This window comes from Histomonas meleagridis (assembly GCF_020186115.1).
Source record: "Histomonas meleagridis strain 2922-C6/04-10x chromosome Unknown contig_1, whole genome shotgun sequence".
NCBI lineage: Eukaryota > Parabasalia > Tritrichomonadida > Dientamoebidae > Histomonas > Histomonas meleagridis.
The window spans coordinates 541116-560463 of NW_027150746.1; the positions used below are offsets into that span (position 1 = coordinate 541116).

General features: G+C 29.4%; 4 protein-coding genes across 4 annotated transcripts; 3 read left to right on the forward strand and 1 right to left on the reverse strand.

Moving 5' to 3' along the window:
• Window positions 1-3388: 3388 nt before the first annotated feature.
• On the reverse strand, window positions 3389-4321 carry GO595_000153 (uncharacterized protein; the record flags this gene model as incomplete). Its single annotated transcript, XM_067914336.1, has 1 exon — window positions 3389-4321. One exon carries the CDS (start codon window positions 4319-4321, stop codon window positions 3389-3391), a length of 933 nt encoding a protein of 310 aa, XP_067779608.1.
• Window positions 4322-4800: 479 nt separating this feature from the next.
• Window positions 4801-5802, forward strand: GO595_000154 (Transmembrane amino acid transporter protein; the record flags this gene model as incomplete). Its single annotated transcript, XM_067914347.1, has 1 exon — window positions 4801-5802. One exon carries the CDS (start codon window positions 4801-4803, stop codon window positions 5800-5802), a length of 1002 nt encoding a protein of 333 aa, XP_067779609.1.
• A 669-nt stretch (window positions 5803-6471) lies between these two features.
• On the forward strand, window positions 6472-7743 carry GO595_000155 (cell division cycle 20.1, cofactor of APC complex-like; the record flags this gene model as incomplete). The annotated part of the gene is made up of 1 exon (XM_067914358.1): window positions 6472-7743. The coding sequence occupies one exon, from the start codon at window positions 6472-6474 to the stop codon at window positions 7741-7743; it is 1272 nt and encodes a 423-aa protein (XP_067779610.1).
• Window positions 7744-9689: 1946 nt separating this feature from the next.
• On the forward strand, window positions 9690-10601 carry GO595_000156 (citrate lyase beta like protein; the record flags this gene model as incomplete). Its single annotated transcript, XM_067914369.1, has 1 exon — window positions 9690-10601. One exon carries the CDS (start codon window positions 9690-9692, stop codon window positions 10599-10601), a length of 912 nt encoding a protein of 303 aa, XP_067779611.1.
• Between the last annotated feature and the right edge of the window lie 8747 nt (window positions 10602-19348).

A 19348-nucleotide genomic window follows, 5' to 3' on the forward strand; every position in this document is an offset into this window, starting at 1 on the left:
CTCAGACATTATTCAACTTGAATTTGTAACAGAGTGGTTTAGATACAGTGGGTTCATTATCTTGAATTCAAAAATAGTTATCACTATTGATTAAGTTAAAAAAAATTCAGTTAATATCATATGTTGAATCAAATCATAATTAAAGAGTTTCATTTTTACTAAGTAATTCATATGGATTCTTTAAATTGACAAAGAATGTTTTCAAAGATTAAGAATTTTCTTAATAAAATTCGTGCTTTTCTTTTATCTAGAATGTATCTTCATATATATTTAAAAAAATTGTATTTTCTTTAGATGTTGTGAATATAAATCAGAGAAATTGAACATTGCGTTAAATGTTGTTGTTTCTTCATCATTTTTAATGCTTTTTTTTAAACTGCTTCATATAATTACCTTATTTAATACATTTTCAAACTTTCTACAAACAACACCAATTATATTAAAATTTTTATTAAATTACAATTTCTATCATTATTAATATCATTATTATACTTGAAAAGGGAATAAAAATCAATATTAATATTAACATTTAAAATCAATCAACATGAATTGGAAACATTCTTCATATCAAATATTTATGAATACAATAAAAATTGATTTTATTTTCATGATGAGCAAAATATTATATCAACATAAATCTATTAATCATGCATTGAAATTTGATATTTGATGTTTATAACCATTTGTCATCTTCACCAAGAACAAATGCACTGATTTCTTTATTCACATCTTCTTCTTGTGTTGGTAAATTTCCGTTACTAACTGCACTTTCTTTCGATTTTTCATTTCGTTTGTTATTATGATTACTTTTAATTAAAAACATGATAATCCCAATAAGAATAAATAAAATACCAATCGATCCACAAATAATACCAATTAAAACTTCTGTAGAAAGTCCTTCTTCTCCTGATATTTCGTATCCTTCAATAATAGTATAAAAATCAGAATAAAAATAATAATATGATGAAAATTGAACAACATTATATTTATAATATATAAATTCAGTTCGAATATATGTTTCTGTTCGTTCAATTTCTGTGAAAAGTTGTGTCTCCGTTATAAATGTTTGATTAATAATCGTTTGTGTGATATATAACGATTGTGTAATAATATACGAATGTGTCAATATTTCACCTGATTTTAATGTATTTGTAAATGTATTACTTTGTGTATATGTATTCGATTTAGAAAATGTATTCGATTTAGAAAATGTATTACTTTGTGTATATGTATTTGATTTAGTAAATGTATATGACTTAGAATATGTATTTGAATTAGTAAATGTATTTGAATTAGTAAATGTATTTGAATTAGAATATGTATTCGATTTCGAAAATGTATTTGATGGCACAACTGAACTTGCCTTTGAGTATATATTTGATGTCCAAGCTGTTATGTGCTCTTCTTTTTTGATTTTATTGATTTTTCTGTCAAACATTTCTCCAATGTTGTTGGCATTATCTATTATTTGAATATGAACATAATCATCATAATATTCTGAGTATTCAAATTCGATTATATTCTCTTCAATTTCGGCGAAATATTGATCAGTATCGCATGTTCTCTTTTCATTAATTTTGTATTTATATCTTGAAATACCTGTCGTAACATTAACAGTTTCTTCGTTTGATTCAGTAATGTAATTTCCTTCATTATCATATGCTACAACTTTGTATGTATATGAACTTCCAAGATCATAAGCATAAATTCTTATCCTTTTTTTATGATGTATTATGTTTTTTGAAATTGATGATACTTTCGGGGCTTCCCAATCATGCGAGTAAAAATGATCTTCAAAATGTTCATCGGTTGTTCTCTGTTTTAGGTGGAAGATTGTGTTTGCAAGAATTTTCCTCTCTTTTTCTGAAATATCATCACTATTTCCTAATTGAATAACTGCTGTATTACCATATGTTGTAAGATAGAAATTTTGTTCATTATCATTATTATTCTTAAATGAATACCAAATATCTCCTGAAGCATACTGGTTTGTTGTACTTGTACTACAAATCGAAATTGTTTCCTCATGAATTTCCCATGGATAATTATTAATAAGTCCATTTCTCTTGCTGTTTGTAATTTCATCAGAGCCAATTCCGTCAGAACAGCAATTATCAATTTTATCAACTTTATCAATCATAATTCCAAACAACTTGCGGATCGAAACCATACTTGCATCATTGTATTTATCTGTTTCACTAATTGTACAAAATATAGGTGACAACACGCCATGCCCTACAAGAAAACCGTGTCCTCTATTAATATAATCTCGAATAGTTTGATTGGAAATATTGGTTGACAATGAGTATCCTCCATTATAATACCAGAAGCCAAGAACAACGACATCAAACTGATATATCCATTGAGTGTCATTCGCGATTGCTTCTTCGAATTCAGCAATAGATTTAAGTGTTACATTCATTGTCATTTCATTAGTTTCGTTATAAAAACTGTAAGTATCTGATGAAGTATTATCAATTTTTCCTCCTTCCATCCAAACCTTCAATGAAGCAGATTCGGGTATAGTCCGTTCATACTCATTTGAGACAGTCTTAAATGACATTGAAACAGTTGGAATGGAAAATTTTTCTTCTGAATTTGATTCATATCCTTTACTACTATTTGAAGGATAAATATTCAAAACCTTAATGGGAACTCCTTTTGTGTATGTGCTTATTGCCTCCCAATCATTATCATTGATTTTTCGAAAAATTTTATAATGAGAAAAATTCGAATAATTACCATTAATTTTCCATTTAAGATCAACGCCACCTTTCCCCCGACCATACGAAGAATTGGAAGTAGCATTTAAATTAATTTCAATAATAGATATAACACCAAAGATACAAAAGATCATTTGTTTTGTGAAAATCAAACTACAGAATATTTTGAACTGCGATAAAGTCATTTGACAACTTTTCACGGCTCTTAACAACTTTTTCAAATATGCATACTCAAAATCGAAAGCATTCTTTCGGAAGTGAAATACAATCGATCGGTTTCAATTGAATTGTCTTACAAAAAGTTTTATCGTTTTCCCCTTGATTTCCAGTTTATTACTGTGACAGGTTAGGCGTTAACCAAACAAACACAGTGAAAGAATGTTGCAAAAATCAAATCCAACTTTGCTCGTGTTTTATATCTAGGTTGTCTCAACAAGTCAAAGCAACTTCAAATTTTAAACACCATTTGGCCTTTTTTCGTTTTATCTACTTAAATAAAGCTTATAAAATGAATTAACAAACAATAAATCTTTTCATATCCTTTTCATATTAATTTCCAAAGAAATTATTTCTATATATATCACAACAATTTTTGAATTTTTTAACATTAATGTTAAATGAATTCATAAATGCATTATTATTTTTATTTAAATCTGTATTAAAAATCACGTATTTTCTTGAGGTTCTGAGACCAAATCAAGAAATGTTGTAACTGTTTCCCCAACTTCATTTTCCCCATTTTCTTTTGCAATTTCTTCTAATGTGTTCAATGCTCCATTTTGTTCAAATATGCCGGTTACCATTTGTGTGAAGTCGTCTGTATTAATCTTTGTGATCAAACAATTCATTGTGTATGCAACATCTGATGCGACTTCTACACCGCTAAAGACGCATTCACTCATCATCTCAATAATTGTTTCATTAAAAAATTCGTTTGCATCTTCTTCTGTTGATTTCATAGCAAATTCTCTTAACAATGGAATGAGTAATACTTTGATACCAAATGAACATGAATTGAAAATATTCCAAAAATCATTTGATATCATCCTAAGAATGAGATCATGAACATACTCTTGTCCATTCATTGTCCAAACTCGAAGCATTTGCATTAAGTTAATGATGACTTTGGTATCATCCCACCGGAAACAACTTAAAACATCTGAAATAATATCAAATTTATCAAATTCTTCAAAAGGGAAATCTGGAACTTGACTAATTTGATAAAGGAAATTTGCACATGTTCTGCGAAGTTTTTTATGATTTGAACGCAGACCTTCTGAAATTACACTAAGTAAAGATTGTTGAAAAAAGATTTCATATATTGAATATGTCTTGGAAAAAAGTTGAAGAAGACCTTTCAAACCACAATGTTTCGCATATGGAAGTTCTTCATGACAAATAGATATGAAAAAAGGAATGGCATGATTCTGAAACGAAACTTGATACTGACCAAAATCTTGTTTAGATGAAGCAAGAAAAAATTTGCACTTGGATTCATAGACTTCTTTTGTAGGACATTGAAGAGAACTCATTGTATCAATAATTCCATTTTCAAAAACTGCTTCTCGAAGTGTGAGTGATTTTTCGATGGAATACATTGCCACAAAGATCGCATAAATTATTATTTCTTGTTCATCACTTTTATTGATAAGAAGATTGATCCACTCATAAAATCGTGTATGAGCTAAAAGCTCTTGTTTCTCTTGTTCAAAAATTTGCGTAATGTAGCAAAAAGATAAAATAACAGCTCTTTGTGTTCTTGTATCTTGTAAATAATTTAAATAAGCAAAGAAGACATCAGGACTCATTTCTTCTAATACAAAATTTGTATTCCTTCTTAAATAATCAGCAATTTGGAAAACAGCATAAAAACTATTATTTTGACTTAAATCCATTAATGCATTTCTAACTTGACTTTTAGAAAGCATTTCTTGTTCCTTTTCATTTCCATCCTTTTGTTCATGAACCAAATCCAAAAAATCTGTCTTAATGCCAAATTGTTTAGTTCTTTTTTTTTCGATTTTTTGTCTTTTGTAATTCATTTAATGGCTTTGTATGTCATAGTGACCGTTAAAAAATGGGGGCAAGTACCTCTGAACCAGGTGCAGAAAATCGCCTTTCTCAACCTGGAACAGATCATGAAGAGTCAAGTGAACAAACTGGCGTAAGCGAACAAAATGGTTCATCCGAAGTTGAAGCAGAATCTCTCAACTCAAGTCGAATCGAATCCGACAATACATTAATTCCAATTCAAATTATGACTCAACATAGACGTGGCGGATTTGTCACCTTCATGTATCTTACAAATACTCTTCTTGGTCCAGGTATTGTTGCAGTCAGTTCAACATTTAAAACAACAGGAATTGGTCCTACAATAATTATTGCTATTGCTGCCGCTTTATTATGTTATATTTCATCATCTCTGTTCATCAGTATTCATCATAAACTCGAAGTGAATACACTGAATGAACTTGCAGATAAAACATTTGGCGGTAAAGCAGCTCGTGTCATTTTATCTATTCTTTGTCTTTTTTTCGATCTCACACTTGCATCCACAAATCTTGTTATTGGGACAGATCAAGTCAAATCTTGGCTTAGCCTTACCGGTCTTAATTTGTTAGGATTCAAAAAATGGTGTTTAATCCTTTTCTTGTATACACTTGTTATCCCTTCTATGCTCACTATACCACGCCATTTCGAATTTCTTGACGGTTTTCAAAAACTTACGGTGTTTGGAATTGTTTTATATGCTGTCATCATCACCATTAAAGGTTTTACGGTAGGCTCTCTTCCAGCTGAAACTGTTATTGGATATTGTTTTGATATGAGCGCATTTACATCTTTTGCAGTTCATGTTTCATCTTTCTGCTTGCCAATTCATTTGATTCCTTTGATTGTTCATTACAACCCAAAGAAAATAAGGCGAAAAGTGATCTCAGGAATTTCACTTATTTTCGATTTTATTGTAATTGTAACGCCTGGTGTTGTAGGTTATCTGACGTATGGATCTGATGTCAAATCAGATGTTTTAAATTCATATCCATCAAATGGTATGTTTCATTTGATTTTTTGCTCTTAAACTTTTTCAGAAAAAGAAACGATATAAAAATTCAGAAAAAACGATCCGTTTATTCTGAAAAAGTTATTCTTTATTTTTTTGAAAGTTTCATGAGCAAAAATCTTTTTACTTTTATAACTAACACATAGATGCACTTATGATCTTTGTAAGGGTGATCATATTTTCACTTGTAACTTTCACATATCCACTACTTGTAAATTCAATCACTGGGATTTTAGGCGAAATGCTCTTGAATCAGCCAGATCCTGCTGAAATGACACTTGTTCAACGCTTAGTTCTAATTCCTATTGTTAATATTGTATCTTTTTTGTTGGCACTTATTTCGAGTGATCTTCAATCAACATTAGGTTTAGGAGGAGCAATCACTGGTTGCTTGGTAGCATTTGCATTTCCTGCTTTTTGTATGTTGAAGTTTACTTCAAAGAAATGGTATCATTATAAGAAAATTTTGTATTTTCTATTTTGTGTTTTTGGTATTATTGTTGGAGGTATTTCAACATACACGTCGATTGCAGATAAAATTAGTTGTTATAAGAATGGCTTACATGAATATTAATGAAAATAATTTTGTTTTACTAAAGAATGATGTTTGTTTTAACTGGTTTTTGTTGTTTCGTTTTGAGAGATTATAAAAACTGCCTTGATCACGTACGTTTAATTTTTATTATAATGTATAAAAGTCCATACAAATCACCTTCCAGGAGGTCATTCACAAGCTCAACACCACAGTCATTAAGCATCTCTAGTTACTCAAACAATACATCGAATAAGTCACCATTCAACAGAGATAGATTTGTAGGATCAAATAAATCCCCATCGAGACAATCTTTAATGAAAGAAAACATGCCACCTGATATGGACTATAACTATGGAAAGAAACTCATGGATACACCAACAAAACATAGAACAGCAAAACCTGTTATTAATGATAAAATCCTTGATGCACCAGATGTGTTAGGCGAATTCCCTTGTAAGATACTTGATATTAATCAAAAGAACGAGATAGCTGTTGCTTTAGGTTCAAGCGTTTATGTATGGGAAGAAGGACAAGCAAATGAACTTATGCATGGTTGTACAGCAATTAATGCTGTTTGTTGGGTTGGTGATTATGTTGCCTTATCTGGATCTGGTTATGTAGAACTTTGGGATGTTTCTAGAATGTGTGCAGTGAAAACCCTTAACGGTCACGATAAACGTGCAGCAGCGCTTGCTTATGGTAACGGTCTCTTTGCAACCGGAGGTGCTGATGGCATTGTGAATGTTTATGACCTTAGAGCGGATACTGTTCAACCATATCATGCTCACAAAGGTGAAGTTTGCTCATTAAGTTGGTCACTTGATGGTAGAAGTCTTGCTTCTTGTGCAAGTGATAATTCTATTGCCATATTGGGAAGCAGAAACGTAAAACTTCACTCAAGTAGTAGAGTTCAAGCCCTTTCGTGGATGCACTCTGGTGTACTATTAACAGGTGATGAAAACGGAGTTATAAAATTGATACATACACGTAGCGAAGATGAAGATATGCGCGTTGCTACGGGATCTCCTATCACAGGAATGTGCTTTACAGAACAATGGGGAATTTTAACAGGTCATATGAATGGTACATGGAGTATCTATCAGCCAGACCTCCATAAAGTCGCTGAATATGAAGGACATCATCAAGCAGTTTTAAGCATTGCTGCTAACACAGAAGGAAGTCTTGTTGCAACAATTTCGGCAGATGAAAGTTTGAGAATATGCGAGCTTTCAATGCCAATCAACAACAGTCCAGTCCACTCGCCAAGGTATGGAATGTCACCATTCAATTCACCAAGATATGGAATGTCATCATGCAATTCGCCGAGATTCAGCCACACACCAACAAACTCTCCAACGAATAGAACAACTCCTAACAGAGTACAATACTTCCAAAGCTCACGCGGAACACTAATGCCAAGGTAATTTTATAAAGATTTTTAATTTTGATAATTTTCCTTCGAATCCAAGTGTATGAACATCAAATAATAAATACACTGTAAAACATTGATATTTTAAAAAAAGAACATAGTAACATCCTAGAGTCACTTTAAATATCAATTTTTTTTATACCTGCAAAGCAAACTATTTAAATCATTTAAATACACCTAAAAAACATCTAGTAGAAAATTTTGAAGTTCTTTTGTTCTTAAATGTATTATTTTTTCTTGTGAATATTGTCGACAATGTGTTCAAAGTTTCCATACTGCTTGAGAAGTAGCACCAATAATATTAAGCTCAGAAAGTAATCTTATTGATTACTTATTAAAGCGACTCATTTGAAGATATATAATTTCTATGGGATTTGCATTATATAGTTAAACTAATGATAAAATGATTGAGTCATTTATGTGTTAAGTGAACATAATTTTTTTTAATTGTTTCTATAGAGAGATACAACGATGATGTATTTTTTAAAACATTTATGCTCAATTACCCCAAACTTAGAAAGAACAATTGGGAACTTCATAAGCAATATGTTAAAGAAGGACACAATCCAAATGAAATTGCGAAAATAATTCGAAATGATGAAATCAATAAACTTCAAGAAATATCATCACAACCAAAATTTAATTTTAATCAAACAATTGAACCATCTCTTTATGAAAGATGTTCATTTATTAATCAAGGAATTTCATTAATTGATTATGCAGCATTTTTTGGATCAATCAAATGTTTTAAATATTTACTTATGAATAATGCAAATGTAAAAAATACAATTAAATATGCAACTGCAGGTGGAAATCTTGAAATTATACATTTATGTGAACAAAATCATTCATCATTCGAAAATGCATATGAAGCAGCAATTGAGTTTCATCGAAATGATATTTTTCGTTATTTATGCGAAAATAAAATCTGTGAAATTCATGATTTAACTTATTTAGGAAGATTATGTATTTATTATAATAATTTTGGAATTTTCTCATTTCTAGAAAAAGAAGGAATGAAAATTAATAATGACCTTTTTCAAGATGCAGCAAAAAATGGTAATATGTATCTTATTAAACATTTTCATAAATATAAATTCCCTAAAAATATTTTAGTTATTTCATCAGAATCACAAAATATTGAACTTGTTAAATATTGTTTGGATCAAAAAGGATTTAATATCAATGCGAAAGATAATTATTTAAATTATTTGAAAATTCAAAATATTATTTGGAAATTATTTATACTATATAAAACAGCGCTAATAAATGCATCTTATATAGGTCAGTTGGAAATAGTTAAATTACTTCTTGACCAAAAAAACATAAAAATAAATCTTAATGATATTTGATTATTTTATTACAAATTTATTTAATTAATTTTATATTTCAAAATATTAATTGGAAATTATTTAAAATGTTTAACACGTCATTTATTTATGCATCTAAAAACGGTCATGTAGAAATAAGTGCACTTATATGGCATCCTTTTATGGAAAAATAGAAATCGTTAAATTACTTCTAGATCATGAAGGCATTGATATTAATATTCAAGATATTTCTTTGTATTATTTAAAATTTTTAAAAATAACCTAGTATTTAAATATAATATTTGGAAATTATTTACATTATTTAAAACAGCACTTATGTGGGCATCTTTAAATGGTTATGTAGAAATAGTTAAATTACTTCAAGAACGATAAAGAAATATATATTAAACAACTCACTTATATATATATATATATATATAAATTTGTTATTTTTGTTTTCTTTTATTAATTAGAAGATGGAAACTATGAAAGAACGTTAAAGGAGGCTTAATTTAAAATTGAAATAAACATGACCACTTATTTCTGAATATCGTTTTGTTTACAACCCATAATGACTTCACATTTGAAATAAAAGATGTCATTAACTTTTGATGTAAAATCTTTGGTAAAAATGCTTCGACCAAGAAGGCAAGTTCTTTATGCACCATCGTCTGAAGTCAAAAAACTTGAAAAAGCTTCAAAATTAAGCAATTTGGATACAGTTGTTTTTGATTTAGAGGATGGCGTTTCTACTACAAAAAAGGAAATTGCAAGGAAAAATCTCGTTGATTATTTGAATTCAAAACCTAAGATTATTCCAGAACTTGCTATACGAACAAATAATTTCAATTCATATGATGGAATGAAAGATCTTAATAAAGTATTTCTTGATCCGGCAACATCTAAGAGAGTTCAAGTTTTAATCATGCCAAAGGTTGAAGATGTTAAAGAAGTTCATTTTGTAGAAAGATGGCTCCATTTCAATTCACTTGACCATATTAAGATTTTGGCCATGATTGAAACTCCTCGTGGTCTTTCAAGGGTCAATGAAATTTGCGCTGCTTCAAAGAAACTTGATGGTATAATTTTTGGTTCCGAAGATTATAGGTCAGCAGCAGGAATATCTCATCAAGCTGGTGACACTGGTATTCTTTATGCAAGGTCTGCCATTGTAACAGCTGCCAAAGCTTATGGCTTACAAGCTATTGACATGACATCTCTTGATTTCAAACATCCTGAAAATGTCACAAAAGATGCCATTGAATCACGAAGGCTCGGCTTTACAGGCAAGCAAGTTATTCATCCAATGCAAATTGAATGCGTTAATAAAGCATTTACACCAAGTCAGAAGGAAATGGACGCATCATTCAAAATGGTAACTGGTTTTGTAAAGAATTACATCGTAGATGGAAAAGGAGTTATTGGCGAAAATGGTATTATGATTGAGTTACCTCATATTACTGATGCACTTAAAACCCTTATTCTTGGTGGGAAAACAGCTGAAGAAATACAAGCTGAAATTGATTTGATTACTAAACTATGATTAAAATCAAAAAGAATTTTAATGAATTTCATGAAACAGATTTCATGAATTTTTACAAAAAGTATATAACAATTACCAATAATGTTAATCAGCTACAGCCATCCAAAAGACTTGTTGTAATTCTTTATTTTTTTTAATTTGAATATATGTTCTTGATTACTTATATCTACTAAAAAAAAATTTTTTTATTTTGCATTAGCCCATTTTAACAAAGCAACTTCAATTATCTAATAGTGAAATATTCACTAGGTTTATGTGAATAAACACTTGGGATTTAGTTTCAAGAAAATCAAAAACACAAAACATCGGGGTGGTTTGTGTTGGAACGAAATGGTCTCACTTTTATTTACACCACTTTTTGTATAATTTACATAAATATCGGGTGCCCGAAAAAATAACCATCGCTATACTCATACTTTTTCAACACAATATTTTGACGACTGAAATTAATTAAAAAATTTATTATGTCAAAATATTAATAACTTTTTCAATGGTTAATGTTAAATATAAACCATTCAATTAAGCTAAATTCACTCGACGATAGATATACGATAGAACTTTTTGAACATATTCAAATATGTTCAAAAAGTTCTATCGTATATCTATCGTCGGCCTGTACCAACACGAGAATTAGTTCGTGGGTTGGGACTTCACCAACGGTTATGATCGTCGGATTATAGAATTGTTATTTTGGACCTGAATTGGACAACCATGACGGTTGTGGTCCAACAAGTTCATAACAACCAACAACCAAAGCTTATACAAACAAGCTTGGTGAAAGCTCAGTAGTTATACAAACAAAAGTATTAATTTCATATTGTTTATTCGATGTAAACAATATCTGCATCAATTTGCCCATTATAATGTCCCATTGTATTCCATGCATTTAATGGGGTTAATGGAAAATGGAATTGTTTTTTTAGGCTTGAATGCAGCCATACATTGTTATATTCAGTGATGATTAAATCAATATATGGTATATCAAGAATTCTTCCTGCTGCACGGGCTTTTTCGAGAGTACTCCAGAATCTTTCGATCTTTCCATTCTCTTCTGGTGTGCGCGGATGAGTTCGAAAGCATTCTATTTATTTCTCGTCAAGCACATGTTCGAACTCCTCACCAACAAACTCACCTCCATTATCGATTGTGATTGTTTTTGGCTTTTGCGTTTCTTCCAAAGCATGAATAAGTGCAAGTGCAGATGCAATAGATGTTTTTTCATCTATCTCTTCCCAATGCACAACATATCTAGAACAATCATCTATGAATGCAATCAGATAATATTGAATATTATTGATTTTGCTCAAGTAATAGATCTCAGTGTGCCAGAGCTGACCAACATACTTTGCATAAAATCTTTTTTGATGCATTTTTTCTTGTTTTTTCCTTCGAAAGCAATATAGATTATTTTTTGAGAAAATTCTTCTTACATTTCGCTCAGTTGTTAATATACCTCTTGTAATTGCTGCTTGTGTGGTTCTATGAACACCAACATGGAATAAATTTTTATAATTTAAAACGAAATTTACACACACACAGACAGCGCTATGTGAGCTTCGTGCTACGCACTCGCTCCCACTCGCGCTACATAAACTAAAGGATGAACGGCTAAAATCGATTGAATTATCATAAATCGGTTGGTTTTGATTGAAAGTAATAAAATATATTTAAATTCATGATGACATTTATATTTAAAATGTGTGAGGCATGAATCCGGCTGAGCTGTTGTTAATACTATGTGGATTTTAGTGTTTTGTTGTTAATCCTATGTAGATTTTAGTGTTTGGAGCTTAAAGTTGTTATTAACTGAGGTTTTGAATGTAAAAAGTACCTTTTAATTTTCAAAGATGTTTTTTTAACCCTTTTTTTAACCCTTTTTTTAACCCTTTACGAAACGGAGAAAATGAGCATTTATTGAAGGATTTAACGCAAAAGTTGACGGTTGATATATCAGTAAGAATTTGTTGTTAATCCTATGTAGATTTTAGTGTTTGGAGCTTAAAGTTGTTATTAACTGAGGTTTTGAATGTAAAAAGTACCTTTTAATTTTCAAAGATGTTTTTTTAACCCTTTTTTTAACCCTTTTTTTAACCCTTTACGAAACGGAGAAAATGAGCATTTATTGAAGGATTTAACGCAAAAGTTGAATGACAAAAAAATAAATTATTTTTAAACGAAACCGTAAAGTTTTTTGAATTTTGAATAATAAAGTGCAAAACTTGAATTATTAGTATCTCTGCAATAAACATGAGCAGAACCGCGCTTATCATAACAGATTGTTAATTTTCTGAATTTAATACCGTTCCAAAAGTAAAACGCATCTGTTTTATCATCATAATAATAATCTTCTAATTGATGATTGCCATACTTATTAACTTCAATTGAATCCTCGTTGATTTCGTCGAAGAATTCAAAGTCTTTTCCTTTACCTGAACTTTTATTTTTTAGATTTTCTGACTGATAAACCCAACGGAGATTTGAAACGTGATTGTTGGAACGGTTGTGATCTATGTGATCGATAAATGGCTTGTTTTCTGGATTTGGAATAAATTGTAACGCAATGATACGATGTTTAAGATATAATTTTCTGTTTAATTTACATGCAATATAACCGGTAGTTTTAATTGAAAATTCTTTAATGACTTTTTTATCATGTTTTCTTCTGATGGCATAAGGGTATTCTGTGTTAATCTCATAATTTCGGTTTAGAACACAAGTTTTCCAACTCATTATTTTATTAAAAATAAAAAAATAAATTTTTTTAAAATTAGCTTTAATTTTTAATTTTGTAAAATCATCCGAAAAACGCTTATTTTATCCGATTCGTTAAGGGTTAAAAAAAGGGTTCATTTTTTTATTTTTTTAACCCTCAAAAATTTTGTGTCACTTTTGGTGTCACTTTTTGTGTAAATTTTCATATCACATGTCTGTGTCACTTTTATATAAACATTTCACATAACATTTCTGTTTTTCATTTTCACATGTCGTTTCCGAAAAATCATTTCATATCACATGTCTTTTCATTTCATATCACATGTCTTTTCATTTCATATAACATGTCAGTTGATGTCAAATTAACGTTCGTTAGTGATACGTTTACGAAAAATTAACTGACGGAGAAAATGACGGTTGATGAATTTGAACAACCGCTGAAAAAGTAGATTGTAATAAATAAACTTTTTTTAACGGTTTTCAAAAAAATTTTCTTAACGGTTTTCTGTTTGATTTTTGGTATAAATTAACGGACGGAGAAAATGACGGTTGATGAATTTTGACGGATAATTGAATTGTTGTAAAATGTGTTGTAAAAAATATTCGAATAGATAAAGAAAAATATCTACGATGAATGGCAAATGTAAAATTTTTTGAATTGACATTGAATTTAGTGGCAAATGTAAAAAATATTTTATGACGAAGTTTATGACGAAGGATAATGTGAACGTTAAGGATGAGTGTTAGAGTCGAACGTTAAGGAAAAATGAAATGTTATGTGAAATACAAGGAAGAGCAAAAAAAATGTTCAAAAATTAAATTCAATAGGTTTGGGAATCGAACTTGAGGCGTTGATAAAAAACGCTACGTAAGGGAATTGAACGTAAGGCGTTCATTGAAAAAGTGAAAAACTGACATTGAAATTTAAAAATTAAAATATCTCGTTATGTGATAGTTATTTTTATATAATTTACATATCAAACGATTTCTTGTCGTTTGTAGTCTTCGCCTGAAGGCTCGATGCTCGCGTGTGCTCGCTTCCCGGGAAAGTTATTTTTAAGCCTTCAAACTCTTTTGAAATCGCTATACTCTCATTTCCAACGTAAGCATTTAATGATATAATTCTATTGTCAATTTCTTCTCGTTTCTCGACTAATTCGTCAGTGATTCGTTTTACGATATCATTTCTGGCTTTCATAAATCTATTATTTAATTCTGCAGGAGCAATATTTACAAGTTTCTTTTCATTTGTTTTAGTAAGAATGTTATCGGTAAACTTTAAATTTACTGATTCAAGAAGTTTTAAATTCTTATCATAAAATTTAACGCCTACAAGAATATTATTATGAAGTATAGGTTTATTTGTTGGTTTATCTATCTTCACTGTTGTATTATGATTATATTTGAACTCAACGGCGGCGTAAGGCGTCTTGCCGGAGCAAGACTTGTCTTGCGACTTAATTTTATATTCTGATATCAAATAATCTTGGAATGATTCGAGTCCTTGACTCTCAGAGAACGAAGTTCTTTCCATTTATTAACGGTAAAAAATTTATTTTTATAAATAAAAAATAATGCGAAAAAATAATTCGGAGAATATAGATAAAAAATTTGATGAGATAGAAGAATTGTTTGATAAATTAGAAAAACAAAACAAAGAAATTTTAGAGAATGCAAAGATAAAACCAATACATAAAAAATTCTTATTTGCTCAAAACGGAATAACAGCTTTTATAGCGCCGATGGATTCTGGCAAATCATATCTTTACGTTAAACTCGGAGCGAAACAAGAAGTATTATTTAACGAAGCGTTTTTTGAATTAATAACTATTTGTAGTACATCCTCAAAATTTGATGAAACAGTAAATACTTATAAAGAAGCAATAAAGAAAACGAAACTTGTTGCGATAAAAGATACTGATTTGTTAGACTGGATTAATAAATATATTCGGAGAATTTTAAAATATAATTCTATCATCAAATATATCAATTCTGATTTTAAGAAAACGGATGAAGAAGTAGAAAGATTATTTATGAAATATAATTTGAATAATTCAAAGAAGAAATTAAAATACATTTCTGAAAAGTTAGCGAAATATCAATGGAAAACTTATCCGCATAGATGTTTGTTGATATTAGATGATTTTGCTAATCATCCTTTGCTGAGAAGTAAAGAAACGGAGATGTCAAGATTACTTAAAAAACTCAGACACTTTAATATTAACGTTATCATTTGTGTGCAAACAACAAAAAGTATACCAAAAGATATAAAAAGAACTTTGTCAGATATTGTATTATTTAATGGTATTGGACAAGAAGACTTCTTCGATCTGTTGAAGGAATCACCAGCGAGTGTTTTTGACGCAAAAGCTTTATGGAAAGAATATAGCAAAATGAAAGACCCACACGGTACGTTTAGTATTCACATTAAAGCACGAAGAGTTATTATAAATCAAAAAATAAAATAAAAAAATGAAATAAAAATTCATTTTTGATTTTGAATCTCACCAACAAATAAATCTTCATCTGGCATTCCTTGAACAGAAATTGTTATATACATTGGATTCAGTAAATGTACTTCGTGAAGGTTTGCGTCAACGAGTGTCAACTGTATATGTGACAAATCATTAGAATTTATGTCAATTTCAAAATCAGCGTTTGATACAATAATCGGAAAATTTGCCGAAAAAGAGTTATTGATTCTAAGAACGATTTTTGAAATGTTAATGGTTTCGTTTAAATTTCTATAAGAACTTTTTCCAACATTCGACAAAAGATATAATACTGGAGTTGATAAAGTATTTCCGACTGATTCAGCGAATATTTCAAATGTATCTGTACCATTAAATGTTGATGGTATAGGAAGAATTTGAGAGTATAATCCTGATATTTGAATTATATTATATGAAGCATTATTTATTGTAAAGGCATTTGAAGAAGTAAATACAATTCTACCGGCTTCGTCGACTTCAGACGTAACGCCTGATTCTTGAATTAAAGAATTCAACAGTAATATAAACGTTTGTGAGTTTAAGTCAGTGTAATCATTATTGAAATAGTATTTTTTACCGTTAATCTGTATAAAATCATCTTTCTCAATAACAACAATAGAACATTTAGTCGTTAGCGACGTTACAATCATTTTTGCTTGACGTGTTGGCGGTGACGGTAAGTTTACGTCAATTCTATTGTAATGTTCAGCGTCGTAGGAAGAAATTGTATAATCAATTACTGCATTATACATTTTATATATTGTAAAAATTTATGAAAAACATATATAAAAAATTCAAGGGTTAAAAAATCACAAAAAGTTAACCTTTCAGTAACTCGAGCAAACATGCAATATTCGCGTCAAATCATTCGAAAAACGCTAATTTTATCCGATTCGTTAAGGGTTAAAAAAAGGGTTAAAAAAAAGGTTAAGTTAACCTCAAAATTTTAATGGTACTTTTTTAACATACTTTTTTAACATTTTAATTTATGTAAAATGTTTTTTATTGGTGTTTGGATGTGCGTTATTGGAACCATTTACGTTTTAAATTCAATCGTAAATACAATGATAAAAATATATGTTGTATTTAACGAAGAGGAAGGAGATAAAAAAGAACTCCCGGAAGAAATTAAAAGGTCACTTTACTCTTAAAGTACAACAGTTTTTCTGTAATTATAAAGAAATACTAATTGAATAATAAACCTGCAATATTTCGGATAAATATTATTTTTACCGTTTGTTGTAAATCTAATGTTAAATGTTGAGCCATCAGTTGGCGCGTTATATAATACAGTAGGTTTTTCATAAAAATCACCTTTGATGCCAATGAATCGTCTCTTCGAATCACTAAATGAAGCATGAAATTCTAAATACTCTCTGTTCCAAACATTATTAAAAGTCATTACTTCCGTTTGAGTTGACAAATAACTTATACTTTCTGACGTTACATCTTGATTTAAGAATTTCAAAAAACTTTCTAAATTAGATGTAGTACTTCCTGAATCAACAATCGCAAATTTTGCGACAAGATTTTGGCTTTCATCCGAGCCTACATAAGTACAAGCAAAATATAAATTGCCTGAGTCTTCGTATTCATAAGATAATCTATAACTCGCAAATGAATTATTAAAACTATTACAAATTGACGTTAAAATTTCAAATAAAGTATTTTGCGCCATAACTTGAATTTTAATGATACGTGGATTAGGTGAAGAACCACTGACGCTTTCAGGTTTAGTTACTTCAAACTGTAATGAGAAAACGTGAGCGGTCGGCGTTATATCTAATCTTCTTATGCCAATAGCTTTATTCTGTGACGGAGACTCTAACCAACGTTGAGGATAACGGAAAGTATAACCATTTTGAGGATTTAATACTTCATACTTATCTAAATCAAGATTTGTATAATTTTCTTCAATCGGTAACTGAGACGCAGTTGTTGTAAATTGATTTTCAGTTTTATACATTTTTATCTTATTAAAAATGTCAAATTCACAGTTTGAAAAAATTGAAAATATAGTAAGAGCATTAATGAATAAAAACAGTGTTGTATACAGTAATCATTCAAAAACATCTGATACATTATCAAATGGTATATGTACATTACAGATAAATAGTTATGACAAATCATTTGTTTTCACTTACGGAAGAAATCATGTTGTAATATCACCGTTAGATAATAGTATAAAAAATTTAAAGTATATCAATAATAATATTAAAATTGATGATATACTTACTGGAGAAAATATAATGAAAAAAATGCATATATAATTGAAATGTTCGGTAATATAAATAAAGTATTGGATTTATATAAACAATTCGTAAAAATCAATGAAGATAGTAATAATGTTTCAATTACAAATTTAATTATTGATACCATTAATGGTTATTCAACAGATGAAAAAAAAAAAAAAAATCATACACATGAAATAATTAATAATGATTTAGCTATTAATGGAGTCTTGTCGCAAATTCCATTAACGGATATTATATTTCAAACAGTATTGGAGGAGGTTCTAATTCAACAGTAAATATTCCATCAATCGCGACTATTAAATCAGATGGAGTCATGGAAGTCGGTGAGTATATTGATTTTCATTATAGAGATGATTATAATAAAGATAATACGTGGAGAATTAGAGCAATAACCGATACATTAGTAGTAGTAGTATTTTTATATTATTCTTCCGTCAACTTTTGCGTTAAATCCTTCAATAAATGCTCATTTTCTCCGTTTCGTAAAGGGTTAAAAATAGGGTTAGAAAAAGGGTTAAAAAAACATCTTTGAAAATTAAAAGGTACTTTTTACATTCAAAACCTCAGTTAATAACAACTTTAAGCTCCAAACACTAAAATCTACATAGGATTAACAACAAAACACTAAAATCCACATAGTATTAACAACAACTCAGCCGGATTCATGCCTCACACATTTTAAATATAAATGTCATCATGAATTTAAATATATTTTATTACTTTCAATCAAAACCAACCGATTTATGATAATTCAATCGATTTTAGCCGTTCATCCTTTAGTTTATGTAGCGCGAGTGGGAGCGAGTGCGTAGCACGAAGCTCACATAGCGCTGTCTGTGTGTGTGTGTGTAGTGTTGAAATAATTATTGAACATTGAGCATAGTTCGAAAACTTCTATTTCTTCATTCGGAATAGTTTTTAAGAAATTCTCAAAAGTTGGTTTTGAATCTTGAATTACAATTATTGAATCACTCTTCACATCTTCATCTACTTCCTCAACTAAAGGATCGGTAGATTTTTCAACATTGTCGTATTTTAACACTCCAGCAAATGATTTAGTTGCTGTTAAATCTTCTTTTAGATATTCAATTCTTTCCTTAAATTCTTCATTCAAAAGTTCAGGAAGTGTATCAGTTAATGATTCATTCAAACGAAACATTAAAGTTTCAGCATAAGTTTTCACAAGTTTTGAATTTGACATTTCATGATTTTCTGGAATACTGTTTATTTGTTTTTTGATGAAATTTGATATAAACAAATACATAATATCAATTAATCTATTAAATTT